We start from the raw sequence: 20771 nt of genomic DNA, 5'->3' as shown, positions 1-20771 counted from the left end.
ATTTACACATTAATTAAATGCATTGCAAAAGAGAATCATCCTTTTTTTTTCAGAAGAATGCAAGCGCTGTTATAGTCCAAACATGTGAATTGTGTTTTGTTTTATATATGACTCTTTATAAACCTGTTAAAGAGGAAACAAGCAAATTGTTTCTCCTTTCCATGTTACACATAAAATTATTAATAGATGAAAATAAAACAAAAGTCCATGCAAGGAGTTTATTAATGAGCAATCTACTATAATGTACAAAGGAGTTTCCTCTCAAATATTTCATTCACATTCACCCAATACTTCAAAGACACAAGTACTGAGGTGCACAGTAAACTTTCTGTAAAATATTCAAAAATAGCTTGTTTTGAATTTAAATATTGTTCAAAGCTTTTTTTAGCAGGATAAAAATGTGCACAATGTAATATAATGAATATATTTTAATGTAGTACCAAATGCAATTGTATGCAAAACATTTTTCCTGACCCCAGTTTACATCTTTTATCTCATGCAGAGAAGGCAAATCAGTTCCAACTCAATACAAAATAATCATGTACAGTTTCTGTATGAAAATAGAAAAAGATATTAAATGCCATATACGTTATATGCAACAATATAATCATCTGTTTTGAAAAACAAAATTGTACAAAATGGTATAAACAATCAAGGACTACTTACAACAAAAATGTGATGCCAACTTACAGAAAGTAAATGTGATTAATGCCAAGTCTTATTTTTTCCCTATCCACTGACTACAGAACATCTTTTTTCATGAATTCATGGTTTATTATAATTATGCTTATGGCAAATATCAATAGTAATATTATTATAACATTATGGTATTTGCACACTTTATCCACAACAATAACTATATTCAGAGTAAATGGAGGCAATGACTTTACTGGAGTTTTTGGCAGAGACCACTATTTCTGTTTTTTGGATGCGCTAATTTTTTTTAACTTAAATTCATTTTAGTGCACTTTGGACTGCATTTATAAAAACCATGTGATGGAAATATAATTGGGCAACTGTTGTCCACCTCAACTATGCAAGTACAGAGTCATAACAGAAAGTAACCAAGCAATTACAAGGGTAAACTAGTTAACAAACACTACATCTGGTAGGTATACTCACGATATAAGTTTTTAGAACTGAGATGGACTTAAGATTCAGAATACTTCATTTGTGCATAAAGAAACATAACAATATCTGACATCTGTGCAACAAAAAGCACGCCACACGGCACAATAAAAGAATCATTCATTGCCAGAGTAATACAGGATAATAGACATTCAGATATGATATATCCATAATGATTGTAATCAAGCTCACAAGGTAAAATAAAATCCACTTTTTCAAATATATTTTCATCTGTACAGATTGTTGATAGCTTGATAAAAATAAATACATTTTTCTTCTTTTTTTTATTATTGCATTTTGTGGTGAGATGATACATTGTCAGATTGCTACTCTGAAAAGCTCAAACTGCATATGAGATGTGAAAACTCTTAAGTGCAGGGAGTAATTTTAAAACAATTACTACGGAAACTAAAATCACTGCAGTTAAGATTAAAGTTGCTGAAGACCAAGATTTTACACAAAATATCTTTAAATCTTTGCCTCTCTTCACCTTTCTTCTTAGCTGCCTCTTTTGGGTAAAAGCATCCTATTCCATAATTTGCAAATAATAATAATAATAATAATTTTGTATTGCAGTTCTACCACAGTGACATACATGGTTTCTTACTTTCCTTTTAACATTTCTTACAAAAATATTTTTCTGTGATTAAAAGCACAGTGTAATGTCACTGATTCAGCTGCTACCTCGCCAGTTCAGTTCATTGCTTTGTTACATCAAGGCCTCTCTCCTTTCTCTCATTGGTAATACTGCAGAAAATGAGAAGTGCAAGCTTTTGTGTCTTTCTTGTTGCTGTTGGCACAATGACCCTGTGTTCTGTGAAAGCCAAACAGAACTCCAGCATTTGCTGGTGCAGAGAAACTTTAGAAAATTATTAAGTCTGTACAGACTGATTTGTAGCTATATTTGTGTAATATCTGAGCTTTACTTGATATACATTATACATTCATATCTCATTGATAGACATTTTAGCTATTCCAGCCATCAACAGGTCATAGAAATTCCCAGGATTAATAGTCTTAATAGGTGACATGAAGTCCATCTGCCTGCTTACAAACTTCTCTGACTATTTTTAATAAAATGAGTGGTTCTAGCCTACATCATTCTCAGTTTCAGATGAGTGTTTGTTTACAGCCTGTATTCCAGTAAAAGTCACAGGGTTTGCTCTGACCGTGTCCAAGTTCAGACTCTCTCCACATGACTGGGGTCATATCCATCTGAAAACAAATAAAAATTATATTAATCACTTTGACTAAAAACCATAACATGACATTTTATGTCTATTAGAAAAGGAGAGCAAAATCAATTTAGAATAAACTTATTTTTTGAAAAAATCGTTTTTATACTAATATAATATAATATAATATAATATAATATAATATAATATAATATAATATAATATAATATAATATAATATAATTGTTTTGGTCCATTATCTATTCTCGCCTGATTTGTTATGGCAATGAGTATAAATCATACCACGCTTCCCTCTTGTGGTGAAAAAACTCATTGCTCATTGCCCTCAAGTTTTAAGACCAGGTTTTGTGGCTTGGCAACTCATAATGCTACAGAATATGCCAGGAAAAAAACAATCATTATTTCCACTGGAAGCTGATTGTCTGTCCAGTTTTTTTTTTTTTTTTGTATACCACACCAATTAAAACATATTGCTTAAGGTGACCTTTCCTAGTAATGGACTTCACATAATAGACATCACACAATACATAAAGCAAAACTGTAATATTGGAAGCAGACTGCTATGTGTTTAACTATTACAACCTAAACAACAGCTAAGCTGACTGTTTGCCAACTGTTATCAACATCTTTAATAGGAACTATTATGAAGCTAAGATGTATCTACTCTTTAATGAAACTGAGAAAATCTTGTTTCCAAATATGATTAAAACATTTTATATAGCATTTAATTAAAAATGTTTTTAACGTTATGAATGCTGAATTTAGTGTACTGACCTGAAATAAACAGCTTCTCGTCATCCTCTATTGCAGACATTGTATTATCCATGTTGAATCCTTGTGGCAGAGTGATCTCTCGCTTGGCTACCATGCCACTACGGGGTAGTGGGATTGGACGTGCCATAGTCTTTGGTTGCTGCGTTGATCTGGCTTGTATCAGCTCTTCAGCTAACACTTCCTCCTGAACCCTTTCCTCATCCTCTTCTTGCATATAACTTGTCATGTCTTTGTTTTCTCCGACTGCATTCTCACCATGTCGGTTCTCTTCCACTAGTGTTTCATCCACTTTTGTTGATTCTTTTAGTTCTCCCTCTTCTTCCAAGTCTGTATCTTTGGCCAAGGTGATCCTGGTGATAGTTCTCACTAATGACTGAGAGCTTTCTTCTTTTGCATAGACATCGTACTCCAGGGATGCTTGGTCATTTGTGAATGAGAGGGGCAGAGGAGATGAGCAAAAAACCTGCAACTGGTCCTGTGGCGCTTCTGTTATCTCAGCATTAACTGTCTCCTTCTTGTTTCCCTTACTTACACTAAGAGTCAATTCCTCATCCTCGGCCAGTGGAAGCGACAAGCATAAGTTACTCTGAGGAAACTCTGGCAGCTCCAACACTGAAGAGACTCTCTGGCAGTGCTTCTCAGCACTAGGTAAATCTCCAGACTCCTCTCCTAGTCCTACCTCTGACACGTCTCCATGACTTTCCATAGACCTATCTAGTACCTCCTCAAACTCTCTACTGGCATTCTGCGTCTCCTCATTTAAGCGCATCTCTTTGGTTTGTGTTGCCAAAGCTGGAGCATCTGTGGTTATCAAATTACTTTCTACTGGTTTGCCATCAACCTGATCAACAACCAAGGCTTCAACTGGCACAGCAATGCCAAGAATTCTGGCAGCCCTTTGTTCAATGGATTCATTTTCAGGAATGCCTTTGGCACACTGGACTTCGTACAGATTACTAAGGTCTTCGGTCTGCATACTGTTGGCCTTCTCTTGACTCAAAAGAGTCTCAAGATGTTCATCTGCCAAGGTCTTTTCATTACTCCAGCTCATATAATCGGAATAAAAATTTTCGTCATCATCATCATCCTCAAAATTTGGCTTAAACCTACAATGAAGACTCTTGATCACATGGATGCGTGAGGACCTCCCTGATCTAGCAACCTCTGTGCTTTCTCTCCCAGCTTCCTTTTTGAGGGCTTTGGAGTTGAAGGCATTATTATTGTTCAAGCTTTGAGTACCATCGGCAAACTCAGGGCTGTGCCTGCTCAGATCTCCGCTACTGTCTGATGAAGTAATCTGCAAGGTCTCACACATCTCTGAGTTATCTGAAGGGCTGGTTAACATAGGTGACTCAGGACTCAGGCATGTGGGGGATCCAGAGGTCACAGTGTCTGGAACGGCAGTGTATACTGTTAAACCAACATCCTTAAGCATACACTCCTTTGGCACTGGGATATCCTGCCGATGCATCTCTGGATCTGTGTCCTCACTGTGCAGAATCTCAAAGTTGACATAATTTTCAGTTTTGGTGACAGGCATCTCTTGCATATGGCTGTCCACCTCTGGCTTGGACAAATAACCTTTTTTTCCTTTGTATTCTGGATGGCCTCTGTTCCCTGAATTGGACATTACATTTAAGTTATTGCTTTTGAATTGTGTCTCTGTGACCTGCACTATATGTGACTGCTGAACAGTTTCTTTCTTCACGTGAACTGGGGTGGTTTCTTGTTTTGTATTGTTGACCTCTCTGCTTGTGTCACTCAGCTCCAAAATACTGTTCAATGCATCATCCAGCTCCTCTATAGTCTGGTCAACATTTGGAGACTTCCCAGTATGATCCTGTATTTCTTTATTAAAAGACTCAAGCTCCCCAATAGCATCCCATTTTCGTCTGTTCACTGGCTTTAGCAAGAACTGTCCAAAAACTTCTTGACCATCTGCTGTTTGCTTGGTCTTTCTCAGCAAAGGTTGACGGTCTGGAGATGGTGGAATTGATGCTGACTGGGGTAGAGTCGGGCTCCTTATACTTGAACTACTTCCAGTCCCAGTTCTGGAGAATGCACTGTTGCTGGAAGGATTGAGATCCTTTTGACCTATCATGGGATATCCGTATCTGGCACTACAGTCGGTTCCATCATCATTATCAGTGATTGCGTAACTGGAGGGATGGTCATTTGCAGGAGGATGAGTATTTCTGGAAACTTCCGGAGAGCCCGTCTGAGTTTCCTGGTTTCTGTACTGATCTCCAGGCCAGGATCCTGCATAGAACAATTCATTGTCTTGACTTGGATCAAGTGTCCTAGTATCTACAATCTCTTTCCTTAAAGGGGAACTTTTAATTGACAGGGAGCTGCTGGACTGTATATGTGTCTCTTTGCTTGATGTTTTTATAAGGTTTTGGTTGTCATGCTGCACCACTGTGTTTTCTATTAAATTAGTCACTTTTTGATTGTTATTTGGGTCAGAGACACTTTTGTTTGCTTGCATACTAATAGGGACAGAAACCAGGCAAAACATTGTCTCTTTCAGCTTCTTCTTTGAGTTTTTCTTGTTCTCAGCCACAGTTTTTGCCTCAAATTTCTTTACTTGTGTCACTGTCTCAATCAAACCCTGGTCTGAGTTGGAGTTTTGTTGCATTGTCATCTGAATAGCAACTATATTACCATGGACAGCTGGATGCCTATTGCAGTTTTTGTCAGGTATTGTGTTTGAATTGTCTGTCTCCTTCAACACTTCCTTGAGCATACTGTCCTCATTAACAGAGACACTAATATTGCTTTTACTTGGTTCAGTGCGGTCAAAGGGTTTCTCTGTGAGAGAAAAGGCACTGTCATTAGACTTCTCAGATATGAGGTTGACCGGAATCTCATTTCTGATGTTTCTGATTTTGTCTGCATCCGTTAAAGAGTTCCCATCTATCCCTGCTCCTGAAATGTGTCTGACACGGGGGTCATCAAAGGGAATGTACTGAATGTTACCCATCCGTTCTTCACTGTAGCCTGGATACGCCTGTCTCCTGCAGGGCATACTTCTTCTTCCATCTCTGTAATGGTCTGGCCAAGCCATCCCAGTTTGCCTGATAAACCATTCCTGCACTTCTGTCATGGCAGAGCCCTGCATAAATGGGTCACCTCTATACTGGTGGTTAGCCATTGAAATAGGATAAGTTCTGTGAGCCCCTTTAACTACAGACTGCCTCCTGTATGATGGAGGAGGGATATAACCAGGGGGCTCTACACCAGAACCGCCAAGTTCTTGTACAAAGTACTCTTGCCTTGAGAAGGGCAGTGGAGTTCTGTCTCTGGCACGAGGAACAAGCTCCCCTGTGAGCATCTCTGCGCTCCCACGCATCTGCTGGTGGACTTCGTAAGATGGAGGTCTGAGAGGTCGGCTGAATCTGGGTTTTGATAGTGGTGCGGACTGTGCTCCTGATCGGTCAGTCCACCGCAGCCTGCACTCTTTATCATTAAGATGCCGTCCATGAGGGTCTCGTGTGTGGTGGCCGTTTAACTTATAGCTCCCATATGAATCTTGTCCAGCAGTTGGTATGCTGAAGTGCTGGTGGCTTTCAGATTGCAGAGCCATTCTGGGCAGTGACTGGGACTTGTTTTTGGTTCTGGGTGGAACGGCTCCTTCAGCAGTTCGTGGCCTACGTTGCTCCTGTGCCACCTCGTTTTCAGATGGATGACGGCTCATGCTGGTCATCGGACGCCACTCCTCTGTTCCCAAACTTTGGTACTTTCTTTCAGCAGCAATTCTCCACTGGTGGAGGGCCATCTCTCTCTCTCTGGCACGTGCGCTCTCTGCCCGCCGTTGTCTTTCACGGTTATGTTCCTCTGTGCTCAAGGCGGATTCTGGCCTCCGCTGCATGCCCTCTGGTTTGTTGGGAACCCCTCCTCCACTTCCACGTGGGTCCCTGAAGTCTGCATATTCCAGAAGCACACTAAAGTCCTGACCTCTTCTCCGCCAGTAGGACACATCCTGCTCAGATCTAGGCTGAGAATGTATTCCTCTGTGGGTCTCAAAAAACCTGCATTAAAAACACACAGATGGAATGAAATAAATAGAGGTCAGCTGTTATATTTGATAAGCTATACTTTGGCAGGCAGTATTTATAGGACTTGAGGATGTGAGATGAAGAGATTTAATGTACTTCTTTTAACTATAAATTTCTTGTTTTCAACTATATGTCAGTGATCCAGACACAAAAAGTATTTATACAAATAATAAACTGACAATGAAATTGTTTCTAGTTATATACAGTATACAAACATGAATATACTTAAAAGTGAAGTAAGCGAATTCTGAGAAAAGCTACAGAAAGTGGAACCGAGCACCACAACACACATGTAGTTAATCAGCAGTAGGGGGCGTATACACTCATGATGGGGAGGAGAAAGAGTGAGCAAGAGGAAGATTTGAAGAAAGACTGTAGAAAGAGAGATGGCTGAGAGACATTACAAAAGACAAAATTTCAATGAAATTTCACTGGAAAAAGAAGGGTTATGATCAGAGCTTTAGGACCTGCATAAATATTAGAAAAGCTTTCCAGCGCTGGAGAGACCTACGTCGGAAGGCCTGGGTGCAGATGCATAGGCTGCGTTGTTTCTGCTTCATACATGAGTAACAATGATTTTGCTATGTTTCATAGAACCAATATATGCTGTTGTTGTGATGTTAGCTATAGTAACAGGACAGTTTTTGAGTGTCATTGTTTGTCTGGAGCTGCTGACGACTAACAACAAACTCTTACTTGTGTATGTACTTACTCTTATGTACTGTATGTTCATTTTTTATCCTTCCTTCTCCTTTTTTCCTCATCTTTGCTTTATTTTTCACAAAGCATTATTTTGCATTGCTTCAGCTATGATAGAGAAGCGCCCACTCTTGCATTGCATGTTTGTGCATTTTGGGGGCGGAGCAATGATGACTGTTGATTTCAAATATGATTTTCAAAAATGTTTCTCAGGACACATCTGTGTTCAAATCCCACTATGCCAACACACAGGCAACATCACACTAACATTAAAAGAAGGAGGTGCATGCTGACAACGATGTCAACAAAGCAGAAGACCTCAAAGGCCCCAATAAACTGGGAGGTTTTAATGGTGCAAACACACCAAAATAAATTAGCATTTTATCTTAAGCAGGAACATGACTAACTTGTGTGGTGCAAAGCGTTGAGTCAGCACTGAAGGTCTGTTCTCTCATCCAATATCTTGGCAGCAGAGAGCATATGATCTGCATGTTAAACAATTCTGACCTGCACTCATGGAAGGATAATCTAGCTTAGTAACAGTCACAGCAGTGGAGCTGCTTCCTGCCCTGAACTGCTGAGTCTCAAAACATGTGACATGCAATTACTTAAAAGTGCAGAGATGCACTATAGCTTGATAGTATACCAATAATTGTCAAAAGAGACATCTATCTATCTATGACATTTATGACATTCATAATCTATGACAAAAGGACATTATGATTGACTAACTGATGAATGTAGGGAAAAAATGACATTTTGCAAAATTCGTAAGGAAAATTAAGTATTCTCATGTAATTTTTTTCTAAAGAAAATGAATCTTTGAAGCTGCTCTGCGACAATGCAGCAGGCAGAATTCAGATATTCACCATGTTTTATTAATAATGCTGTTATATAAGAGATTGTTATAAGGAATGGAATATTGATCTGACAAAGGGCTCATGGCCATGGGGAATGTGGTTTACTGCTGGCTCTGCTTGCAGAACTGAGCATGCTCAGCAGGGGGTGCTGCGGGCTTTCAGACAACATTGGTGTTTATTCCACTACAGTCCCGTGTGAAATGAGAGGAAATAAAAACCGCACTGCACTAAACATATTAATGAATTCATCTGCTACAGGGGGAGTGAGGTAGGAGAGAGTGCAGGGAAATGAGTGAGACTGAGGAAACGGAGTACATAAAAATGTAGGAAGTACAAAGAGGATGACGTGAGGATGAAAGAAAGTGCAAACAAAAAATAAGAAATGGAGGGAGAAAGGCGACAGGGGAGGAATTCAAAAAAAAGAAAAAAGGGAAAACTGGGATATGTCCTGGTGCAAAAGGGAAGTCCTTGACGGCTCCTACCTTTACGTAACACTCTTCATCATGCAAGACAGCTTAAACCTCAGATCAAAGGAACGAATGAAAAAGAAAGAAAGACAGCAGCAATACAAGAATATTGGACAGAAGATGAAGAGGTCAAAAACAACTCATGAGCACAACTCACCCACTGTCCGTGGTCATGCTGTCTTCTGGCAAACGTCCATCTCCTAGGTTACCGTTGTCCACGTCTTGTGTCCTCTGCTTCCTGACCCTGTTTTCAGTGTCACCGGGGAATCCCCTGGCAGGAGCTTGTCTGATAACTCCACCGCTGTAAACATGGTCCCCCTCGTAGCCATTCACGCCGCTGTGTCCTTTCCGCTTCTCAGCGATTTCACACCGGCTGTCGCTTCGTGACGGCAGACATTTCTCATAGGTTGCAGGGTGGGGGGAAGACGACTGTGAGACGGGGACATTGTTGCTGCTCCTTTGTGGGACTTTGTATCCATGAGAGATGAGAAGGTCTTCCACGCTGTACATGGCTACGCGGTGTGTTTATGCTTCTAGTGGTGTGTGTGTGTGTGTGTGTGTGTATGTGTCCGTGCGAGTGTCAGATGAATTCCACTCCTAGTCCAGATGAGGCAAGCTCATGAACAGCTGCACAGGAGAGGCCATCGCTGTGAAAGAAAACGGGACAGAGGGGAGGGAGAGAGAAAGAGAGAGAGACACAGACACAGATGAAGTTAAAATGATTATCTCTCACAGTTTTTTTCATAAGAGGATTGCTGCTCACAGCCAAAACAAAAAGGTCCTATCTTGTTGCCACGAGAGAAACGATTCGTATTGCTGTCGGTCTGTCTATCCACTGACCCAGTCTTCTCTTCTCCCATCTGCCCCCTCTTCTCTTCTTTCCTCTGTTCTTTATCCAGAAGGAAAATCTCTCCAGGATGACTGACTATCCATTCTTAGAAACTTTATCTTACCTAGGTGTGGAAAAAAAATCTTGAGCCACTATACCGACTTTAGCAATCGAGTAGTTGTTATAAAGACTTTATAAGAGGCCCTTTGTGTCTTTTATTATAAGATGACAATTAATGACAAATGCAGTCTGTTTGGATATTTGAATATGTGTGGATCTTTAAATATACAAGGATAGAAAAACCTGAAATTACTTACAATGGAAAGAACTTTGAAATAAAGAATTTCCCCAATGAGGAAAACGGTTTAATAAAACTTAAATAATGTCTTAATGAATATATAAAAAAATGCAAAAAGGTTTGCATGAATGTTAAGTTAAGATAGAAAATATCACCTATATTATTTAAAACCCATATTACAATGATGGTAATTCAGATTGTGATGAAACCTAATCTCATGAGATCAGATTTACATGTGAACATGCAACAGATTAAAAAGTAGTAGGCCTACTGGTGTAGACAACAGGTAACCAAAACAAAACCTGCCTTGAAAAGTCTGAGCAAGACTAAGGAAAAGACCTAACCTGTCCTAAACACACACACACACTGAGAGAGTAAGAGAAAACAAAATTGCCTGCAGTCTCCCACCATTGTAAGTTATTTCATTGATCTGCTGAGGGTGAAGTCCAAATGGTAGCTTAGACTTCCACAATACCTTAATGTTCTCACAGCTTTGCATGCTGACCGATTCTGTAATCTCCCTTAAACAAGCTAAAGCAGAATCTTTTATGGAAAAAACATGATTAGGCCAAATTAAAAAAATGTAGTCAATGACAATATCACCACAATCGATAAAAACACCCACAACCTTACGATTATGAATGATTCATTTCTACCATGTTACAATTTTACATGTTAGAAGATATAGACTGAGATTGAGATTTTTCTGATGGCACTGAAACAGATAGGCATGTTTTCATACCACATTTTTCCAAAAGAAAATGTCTGTTTTGATCTAAATGATGTTTGTCAGAAGTTGAAGGAAGCAGTTAGCAGAGGTATGACTTTAACATTTTCACACTTTCCAACCCAGATACTCCAGACTGATCCACATTCACCATTAAAAGCCCTTAGAGACAACTGCCTCTCACAGCATCATCTAGCACACACAGAGGTCAAAATGGGCAATAAAAACCCCTTTCTTTTCTCTAGCTCTTTACGTCTCCTCTTGCAGACACTCACACTGACAAATTTAGCAAAAAAAATAATAAATACGAAAGAAGAGTTTCCATCTCTACTGCCACATGGAAAATTCTTAATGTCAATTTTATCAATGACATTCATTAACACTAGTCATGTCTTTCAGAAACATTTAGTCCACCTGCACACACACACACACACACGAAGATGCTCTTTGCGTAATTCTCAAATAATGCTGGATAACACGATCATAGGTTTTACACAAACTTCTGTGGTTCATATCAGCAGCTGTCAGTAAATTCTTATATTTAAATATTTATAAATAATTTATCGGTGCACATCATTATTTTTTCATTCATGCACCATATTAATCTTTAATTAAAAACATTAACTTTCCCTCCCCCTCGATGACATCTCTTCTCTGACGACGCGTGCACCGGATTGAGAGGAGGGCAATAATCCCTCCCCTCCAGCAACCTGTCACTCACATGACATCACAGCAATTAGCAAACAACAACAATCCAATCAATTCCAGATGGACAAAATCATGTCACGCACTAAAAAAAATTCTCGTTCGAGAAGAAAGAAGCAGTTTCACTCGGATTTACGTCACAATAGGGAAGAAAAGACCCAAAATATCTATGTCTTCATCCCATTGCAACACAATAAATTCAAAAGCCAAAGACTTCAAACAATTCAAGCCAGGTCCACGGAGACTCTAAATAGCATAGAAATGTCTGCCTGCTTCAGAGCACAGCTGACGTTTTCTCGATGACAAACTGCCTCTTAGAGCATGAGTAAATTCATAAAATTGCAGATACGTGATCTAGACTACATTGCTTTTTTTTATTTATTAATGACCTGCTTTTATGGCTAACACATGTCACAAGCTAAAAATGAACAAAAGCGCAGACAGACCAGTGATGTCATGAGGCTGCTCTGAGCCAAAACGCCACAATAGCAGTGAATCATTTAATTCCACGCAGATATTGAGAACTTTAGATTTCTTTTTCCAGCAAGAAACGCTGAAGACCACCTCTTTGTGTCACCCACTTCGTGTAAAATCCCTTATTTGCAGCTAAATGCTAAAGATAAAACCCATAAAGGTGGTGGGCCTCTTACCTCAGAGCAAACTGAACTCTTTTCCTCTATAGACTGCAAGGTTTGCCTGTGGAGCCAGCACTGCCTTCCCTCATAAATGAATCACACATTTTTAGGTCTGGCCTGCCTCACACCCCCCCTCACCAGCAGTCCTGCAGAGCCCAGAGCTGCCGCCATGACAGTTTGGTGTCAACTCTTTATTCTTAGACTTAGTCAGATTTGTGGTATGTGTTTGTGAAAGAAAAAAAGACCAAAAGAGAAAGCCCAATAATAATAGTAAAAAAAAAAAAATAGTAAAAAAATTACATTTTCACTCAGAATCGGACAATGCACTGCATTTTTGCTAAACTTTTTTATAAAAGTTATTATGCAAAAGTGTGATTAAGATGTACAGCAAGCTTCATTGACTGGGAATTGAGTAAAGAAAATATTGACTTGCATGTCAGACGAAAAAGAAAGTCAGAGGTGGATCAAATACAATATTTTGTATTTTTTGAAATAACATAAATCAATGAATCGTGCACATTAAGACCAGGAACGTGTATTAGAGAGTAAATAAGGTCAATTTTGATTTCATGTTAACTTCCAGTCTGGAGTGACAGAACAACTGCGATGAAGCTTATGATGAACGACCTCATCAGACTAATGTCTCCTCACAGATTGCCTAATAAGTGCCATAAACATGAACGTAATGGCCAACGCAGTTTTAAGCCTGAGAGCACAGCCACTGTACCATGACACAGCATCATCTCATTCACTGAGTCAAATGTAAATAGGGATTCTGAGTGTCTATGGTTAACCAAAATAATATGTTTTATAACAAACAATACAATGTCCACCCTGTCCTATAAAAAGTCCTTTCAGTGCCTCACCCCTTCATTGTTCAGTCCATCCACAAGGAACTCCTACACTGTCCCTTAACAGGCACGTGTTCACACTCGGACAACAGGCGCTTCATCGTAAACACCGTGACATCATCACTGTTGACCTCTTCTTCCTGAGGATGTGTGCACATTTCAAGAGACAGGGGCAGATGGCTTGAATAAGCCTTTAACATTTACATTATGGTAATTTAATAGATGCTTCATATATTTAATAGAATGGTAGACATACACTACCATTCAAAAGTTTAGGGTCAATAAGATTATATTTTTAGAAAGTAATTAATACTTTTGCTCAGCAAAAATGCATTAAAGTGACAGTAAAGACTGTTATAAAAACAATCTATTTCAAATAAGTGCTCTATTAATTGCGATTAATCACATCTAACATAAAAGTTTGTGTTTATATAATATATGTGTGTATATATAGTATTATATTTATATGTAAATTATATATATATATGAAGAGTTCAGATGCAAAAGCCTCTAAGTGCCATCTGAAATTTTCTTCTAGAATGATCATTTTTATAAAGCTTGTATATTTAAGTTAAGTAATTTCACTTAAATGACAATTAATAGGTAATATGCATTGCCATTTAAGTGAAATTATTGAACTTAAATATACAAGCGTGATAAAAATGATCATTCTAGAAGAAAATTGCAGATGGCACTTAGAGGCTTTTGCATCTGAACTCTTCATATATATATATATATATATATATATATATATACATATATATATACACAATATCTGTGTGTGTGTGTGTGTGTGTGTGTGTGTGTGTGTGTGTGTGTGTGTGTGTGTGTGTGTGTGTAAATAGATATACATACATAATATATGCATACATAAATGGGTGTGTACACACACATAACATATATAGAAATATAATAATATAACACACATATTATATAAACAAAAACTTTTATGTAAGATGCGATTGATCGATTTGACAAGACTAATTTAAAATAAATGCTGTTCTTTTGAAAGTTCTATTCATCAAAGAATCCTGAATAAATGTATCACAGTTTCCACAAAAATATTAGGTGGCATAACTGTTTTCAACATTGATAACAAATAGAGATGTTTCTTGAGCAGCAAAATCAGCATATTCGAATGATTTCTGAAGGATCATGTGACCCTGAAGACTGGAGTAATGATGCTGAAAATTAACCTTTGCATCACAGGAATAAATTACATCATAATTAGAGAAAACAGTTATTTTAAATTCTAATGATATTTTATAATATTACTGTTTATTTTACTGCATTTTGATATTTTTTTCTGAAAACTGGGTGAACCAGAGCAGTACAAAAGCTAAGCAAAAGAGAATAATGAAGGAAGTGAAGAAAGATTTATTTAACGTATATTTAATGTAGTGCTTGCTGATGATGTCTATGCCTTCAGGTTTATTTTTAAAGTATGTGATGGTCATAGTTGCCACCAAATTATTTATGCCTCTATTCTCTTAGTGACAGACCAAAGCTACAGCTTTTGAGGAAAAAAAACATTAAACAGCTCTTGTTTTGTTTGAGCTGTGGTCATGGAGCCATTTTGCTTTCTTTGAAAAGCGGGGTTTCAAACAATAGCCTACAAGTATCATGGTGTCACTGGCAGCACTAAAGAAATGTTTTCAAAGTCTGGTAATTCAATTGGCAGGAGGACCAGAGGATCATCAAAGTAGGAAGTAATGCTTTTCCAGGCTGGAACTAACCACAGCTGAACAGTACAGAGTCAAACCTACAGTACAACTCAGTTCTCCATGTTCTCCTACAACCCTGAAAAATACTACATTTAGAATTTACCAATAGACAAAGTTACAATAGATTGTGTAAGATCTAGATCTACATGCCATCTTTCTAAAATTTGTTCCAACAGATTTAAAAAGTTCCTAAATAAATTAGATTTTTGAGCCAAGATGGGTTTATTTACTCGTCATTTAAACCTAACTAAACATTTAAAAGCATAAAGTGCCGTTTCTCTCGCAGTCCTGAAATGTGCTGGCTCAAAATGAGGTCTTTGCATCCATGCTTGAACATACTGTCAAGGTCAACTGCTGCTCTGTCTTGTGCTGTTAATGTGGCCATTTAAACTGAACAGAATGGTCAGCACTTGACTGAAACAAATCCAAATTTATATGTCTATTAAAATATATGCCTGTGACTGTCACTAATGGGTGACATTTTCAATGTCATTTGAGACATTCGTGATTTGTATGCCCAATCTTCTTGTTTATGTCAGGAGGCACAAAGGCCTTGAGAAAGATGATCCAAAACCCACAAGAATATAACAACCTAATCGTGAGGGGGGAAACGATTATGTTAGGCCTTGTAGAAGGTTCAGTGATTTGACCGAGGACGTCTACAAAAGCATACTTATAAAAAGCAACAATCAAATAACACACAGAGTACGACTTATTCATGGTCTTAACACTGACGATAAGTACGACTTATTCACAACAGGGTTTTAATGAACTAACCCGCATGGCTGTACATAATTCGAGCGAGGAGACTCGACTTACAGAGAGACGACAGTGACAAGGTTTATCAGTTAAAAACACTCTGATCAAAGGACTGGCATACAGGCATTCTGCTAATTACGCTCTTATCCTGCCAAAGAATATGATCTCAAATGAAGGGGAAGAAGCTTAGAGACGTTTCAAAAAACAGCACAGACAGGAAAACTTGGTGACTATAGACTATCACTGAAACTGCAAGAGCAAATAAAAGCCTGCAATTTAGTATTAACAAATAAACAGCAAAGTAATGACAGTTAAAACTGAATAGGCCACTTAATACCAGTACTACATAGTGCTATACTTCTGCTCATATACCCTTCAAACATTGAACAGTGAAGAAGGTTACTGTTATAATCAGAGGGGAAAAGCTGACCAGTGATTCTTATCAGTTTCTATTCCTCCCCTGAGCTTAATCATCTCAGGCTAATGTATTTGACCAGAGGAATCCATACAGGAGCATTGGAAAGTTCAGTGGTCCATCTGTTTTCCATATGAGTTTAAGGCCTCTAATCTAATGTATGACATCATCATATGCAAGAGCTATTACCAATCCTTTACCCTGGATCTCTTTTAATTACCATTAGGCCGCTATTTCATTGCACAGTTTCATCTGCAGATGGTTGCACTTAGCTTGTTAAATGTTTATCACAACCAAAATGCTTCTGATCTTAAAGCAGTTAAATTGTTGATCCACCAGGTTTCATTACTATGCAATATATAAGGAATTTGTGGGGGGAAAGCTTGTCTTTTACATCTTATTGCACCCTAATGTCGACCAATATGCAACTCAAACTATTTTAATTAGTTTAGTAGTACTGTATATCTATCAAACTTGTGTTTTTGATCAAACTGTTCTGAGGTGAAGTTAACAAAAAATAATACAAATTTTTTTTTTTTTATATTATAAAAATCTAAAAACTGTCACAGATTTTCAAATGCAGTGTCAGAATTTTGGACATTCAGGTATCTTCTCCTGTTCTCTTTCTGTTTTCTTTTCCAATACAGGCAAGAATTGAAAACAAACTTATACTTTGATGTTATCTATTCTTTTAATGAGCAATGGCCATTCGATTGCATTCATGATCTGAATGGGAACCTATGCAGTGATTTGCCCTATGCTACTAAAAAAAAAAGGAGATTGTAAGAGCATTCTCTGTTTTTGAATGAGGCAAATCTATTCATTAATCTCTATTATGGATTAGGTCTTGTACGCTCTATGCATGTTTACAAATGAACACACCACTGTAAAGTGACTAAAATTCCACTGAAATCTGAATGATTAACTGAGCGGTTTTTAAAATTAGGAAAGAATTATGTCATCAGTCTGTTCAGTAATGAACAGCCCTCACCACTTAAATGTGTCCAACTGCATGTGTGCATCAGCGGTATCAGCACATTTCCAGGAAACAGACTCCAGCCTTTTCTCCACGTACCACTAGATAAGTGATGCTCTGTGATTCAGCTCTCTTCCTCTTCTGTCCTTCCATTGCCCTCCCTTTCCTTTAGACTTAAGGAATACTTAAATAGACTATACTTTGGATGTACATGTTCTTAGTTCAGTGTCACTTGATGAAGATAAAGTTCTGTGAAAGAAAAAAGCACATCTTGAGGTCAACCAATATGGATTGTTATGGATAACTATATACAAGTGATATTGACTGAATACTAAATTTACTTACAATAATTACCTTCAAAATAGGCCTATAGCTATTTTTAAGTCTCTTATGCTCAAGTCTGCATTTATTTGATCAAAAATACAGAACAAATTGTAATATTGTGAAATATTATTACAATTGTAATATACTTTAAAATATAAATTATTTCTGCAATGCAAAGCTGGATTTTCAACATCATTACTCCAGTCTTCAGTGTCACATGCACTGTAAAAAGTGAACAGTTGGATCAACTTTAAAAAATTACTTCAATTGGTAACACCTAAAGAAATTACGTTTTTTCAACTTAAATTATCACGTTTTTCATGATAAAACATGATCATTTAAGTTGAGAAAACTTCATTTCTTTAGGTGTTACCATTTGAAGTAATTTTTTAAGTTGATCCAACTATTCACTTTTTACAGTGTGATCCTTCAGAAATCATTCTAATATAACCTGTGATACTTTTTTTTAGGATTAATTGATGAATAAAAAGTGAAAAAGAACAGCACATATTTCTAACCATATAAATATTTTTTTATTCATTAAAGAATCCTGAAAAAAATCACAGGTTATAAAAGAATATTAAGCAGCTGTTTCCAACATTGATAATAAATCATCAACATATTAGAATGATTTCTGAAGGATCATGTGACACTGAAGACTGGAGTAATGATGCTGAAAATTATGCTTTGCATCACAGAAATAAAATATATTTTAAAGTAGCCTATATTAAAATAGAAAATATTTTAAATTGTAATAATATTTCACAATATTATGTTTTTTTCTGTATTTTTTTAATCAAATAAATGCAGGCTTGATGAGCATAAGAGACTTATGTTTGTTTATATATATATATTCCCCCCACATTACAGCTTTTTTGGATTATTTGATCCTTTGGCCAAAAAAAGTTGTAATGTGGGTGGAAAATATATCGATAGACCAATATATTTTGTTATGTTTTTCCAATATATCTTTCCCTCACATTAGATCTTTGTTTGATCATTTGATCCTTTTGGCATTAACTTGACCTATTCACATTTTATTGTGATCAACCATTTGTTTTGTTTCTTCACCTTTTACAACAGCTTCCAACATGCAAAGTTTTTTAACAAATGGCCCACATTCGTGCTTTTGAAAACAAAGATCTGTAAACCACATGAAGACAGATATGCTTGATTAGGTCCTTTCCAACAGCCTCTTAACAGGACCTTGGCAATCAAAAGACCTGTTGTACATTGGGCCTACTCTGATCACAAAACATCCCTTCACATAGATAAGGGCTCATTCTAAACCAGACTCCTCTGCACTGCTGGCATCTAAGTCAAGGTCAACCAAAAGCAGCCCTGCTTTTGAACAGTAGCTTCCCAACTGAGTGGAGTTACCATCCGGCGCAGAGTTGTTGACCTCGCACCTCACTGTTCGCATCCCGCGAACTGACACAGGTCGCTTCCTCTGCACGTGAGACACATGCCCTTTGATGTTATTCACTATAACCAGCCAGTGTCAACACAACAGGAGGCTGTTTGTCTGAACAGTTTAACAACAACTGCTGACACAACCAATAGAAGCTGCCTGATCTCCATTCACACAGGTATAATACGGGAATAGGCTACTATGGTTTTCAGAGAGGTCGACTTTTTTTGGGTCCCCAGTCAACTTGGTAACTTTTTTTATTTTGTGTAATAATGTGTCAAATATTAAAGGGCTGTCCACACTCAAGAAGTATCATAACTATAACTATAAAGATATAGTTTTAAAAATCATTCTTAATTTAAAAGAATAGCAGAGTCCGCACAGCAACTATAACGATAACGGTAAAGAAAGATGATCCTATATTAGAATCAGGTTCACAATGACTTTTTCTAGCTGAACATTGACAGCCAATAAGAATCCATCCTGCTTTAAAGAGCTCATTTAAATCAGCAGCTAGATGACAGAACTGAAGCGCCATATGGTGTGTTAATGTGGACGATAATATCGTTCTTGGTGTGAACGGCCTTAACGCTAGTTCGGAACGATGTTGTTATGGTTATCTCCTGATGAACGCGATTTGCGAGCGCCTTTTAACCGGGAAGTGGGAATTCGCTAACTTATATTGGCCAAACGAAACGTATATGGTTATTGAAAAGTTTGAAAACACACTTAAAACACTACCTGTTAATATGTAATACATATGCTAATTAGGGGGTTAAACAACACCCCCTAATTTTGGATTGTGCGTGTGACACCAAAATGATGGCGCCAGGCGTGCGTGTAGGATATAGCAAAACATGAATGTTGTTTTAAACATTAAAAAAAGAGTTGTTGTTAGCTGTGGATCTGAGCACTTCTGAAATAGGATAGGCTACAGAAAATCCGTCTCCACAAAACTTGACATCAAAGTTATAATGGCATGCTACGTGAAGCCCATTTCTCCTCTGCACTACACAATCTGCTCACTTCACCCTTTACCTCTCTAATGTAACACACATCTTGCGCACTGCGCCCGACCCCTAAGCATACAATTTACAGACAAGCAGCAAGCTGTCTGCCTTCTGGACTATTTTTTTATTTCACAGCGGAAAGCAACAAATTAGCTGATAATCATCAATGCAATTCATCTCAGTCCACAATATCATTCCAGCCGTATTCGTGGTCATTTATTCTGTGATAGATGCAGAGACATTAGCCTAAGGGACGATAGATGCATGAGACCGTTATCTCACAAGTTCATCCCTTAGACGCTTCATTCCCTGCGTTTATTGAACGGCCCGGGTCAGTGTAACTAACGTCAGCAGCTGAAATCGCGTTTAATTCGGCAAGGTCTACAAGAAAGCCTCGTCAATAAGCCCATTTTCGAATATGTTAATCAATTTCAGTAAAAAACGGAACGTCCACGTACCTGAGATGTGCTCTTTTCGAGGACAGCGTTTAGTTCCTGATGTAGTGTGCTGAATCCGCTCTGTGTTGAGCATATCTGAGGGAAAGGTTGTGCAGAGGAGAGGGAGAGAATTGAGCTCAAATGTGTCTTGTGTGGGTCGGCTGGCGAGGGGAATGGTTCCTCCCAGCGTGTGGGTAAACTTTTACTGACGAGACTGTAACATTACCCCACCCTCCCCATCCCATTCCATTCCATTCCACTATTACACAAACCCAAACTGAGGCTTATTCATGCTGGACATGATAACTACAACTGTTGATTAATGATGAATAATGCGTTGTCTAATAAACATTAAGCTGGAGTCGGAGACCAGCTTAAGAAGGGTTTTAATAGGAGATACACTTTGAAATAATAATATTTTACAATTATATTCACTTTGGTACTATTTTTTTTTTAAAAGTCACCTTGAAATCCAAATAGGCAGGTATT

At 37.8% G+C, this 20771-nt stretch overlaps 1 protein-coding gene across 3 annotated transcripts; it reads right to left on the bottom strand.

Annotated features, from left to right (window-relative positions):
- Window positions 1-204: 204 nt before the first annotated feature.
- jcada (junctional cadherin 5 associated a) lies at window positions 205-20517 on the bottom strand. 3 transcript variants are annotated; one of them, XM_079851102.1, is made up of 5 exons: window positions 20304-20517; window positions 17116-17349; window positions 9339-9828; window positions 3098-7128; window positions 205-2343 (listed from the first exon to the last, which is right to left on the bottom strand). In XM_079851102.1, the coding sequence occupies exons 3-5, from the start codon at window positions 9689-9691 to the stop codon at window positions 2309-2311; spliced, it is 4419 nt and encodes a 1472-aa protein (XP_079707228.1). In that variant the 5' UTR covers window positions 9692-9828; window positions 17116-17349; window positions 20304-20517; the 3' UTR covers window positions 205-2308. The 3 variants fall into 3 exon arrangements, with proteins under 3 accessions (XP_079707228.1, XP_079707229.1, XP_079707227.1); XM_079851103.1 differs by lacking the exon at window positions 17116-17349 and having other exon boundaries at window positions 9197-9828; XM_079851101.1 differs by lacking the exon at window positions 17116-17349.
- Window positions 20518-20771: the final 254 nt, after the last annotated feature.

The sequence above is a fragment of the Squalius cephalus genome (assembly GCF_949319135.1).
Source record: "Squalius cephalus genome assembly, chromosome: 19".
NCBI classification, from domain to species: Eukaryota; Metazoa; Chordata; class Actinopteri; order Cypriniformes; family Leuciscidae; genus Squalius; species Squalius cephalus.
The sequence above is the reverse complement of the archived record's forward strand: the minus strand, read 5'-3'. Positions and strand labels throughout refer to the sequence as shown.

Coding starts and splice junctions, on each gene's coding strand:
- jcada (XM_079851102.1), bottom strand. CDS start 9,691: ATGTACAGCGTGGAAGACCTTCTCATCTCTCATGGATACAAAGTCCCA. Junction 7,129..9,338: donor AGCATGACCACGGACAGTGG/GTGAGTTGTGCT, acceptor TTTTTAATGCAG/GTTTTTTGAGACCCACAGAG. Junction 2,344..3,097: donor CGAGAAGCTGTTTATTTCAG/GTCAGTACACTA, acceptor ATTTGTTTTCAG/ATGGATATGACCCCAGTCAT.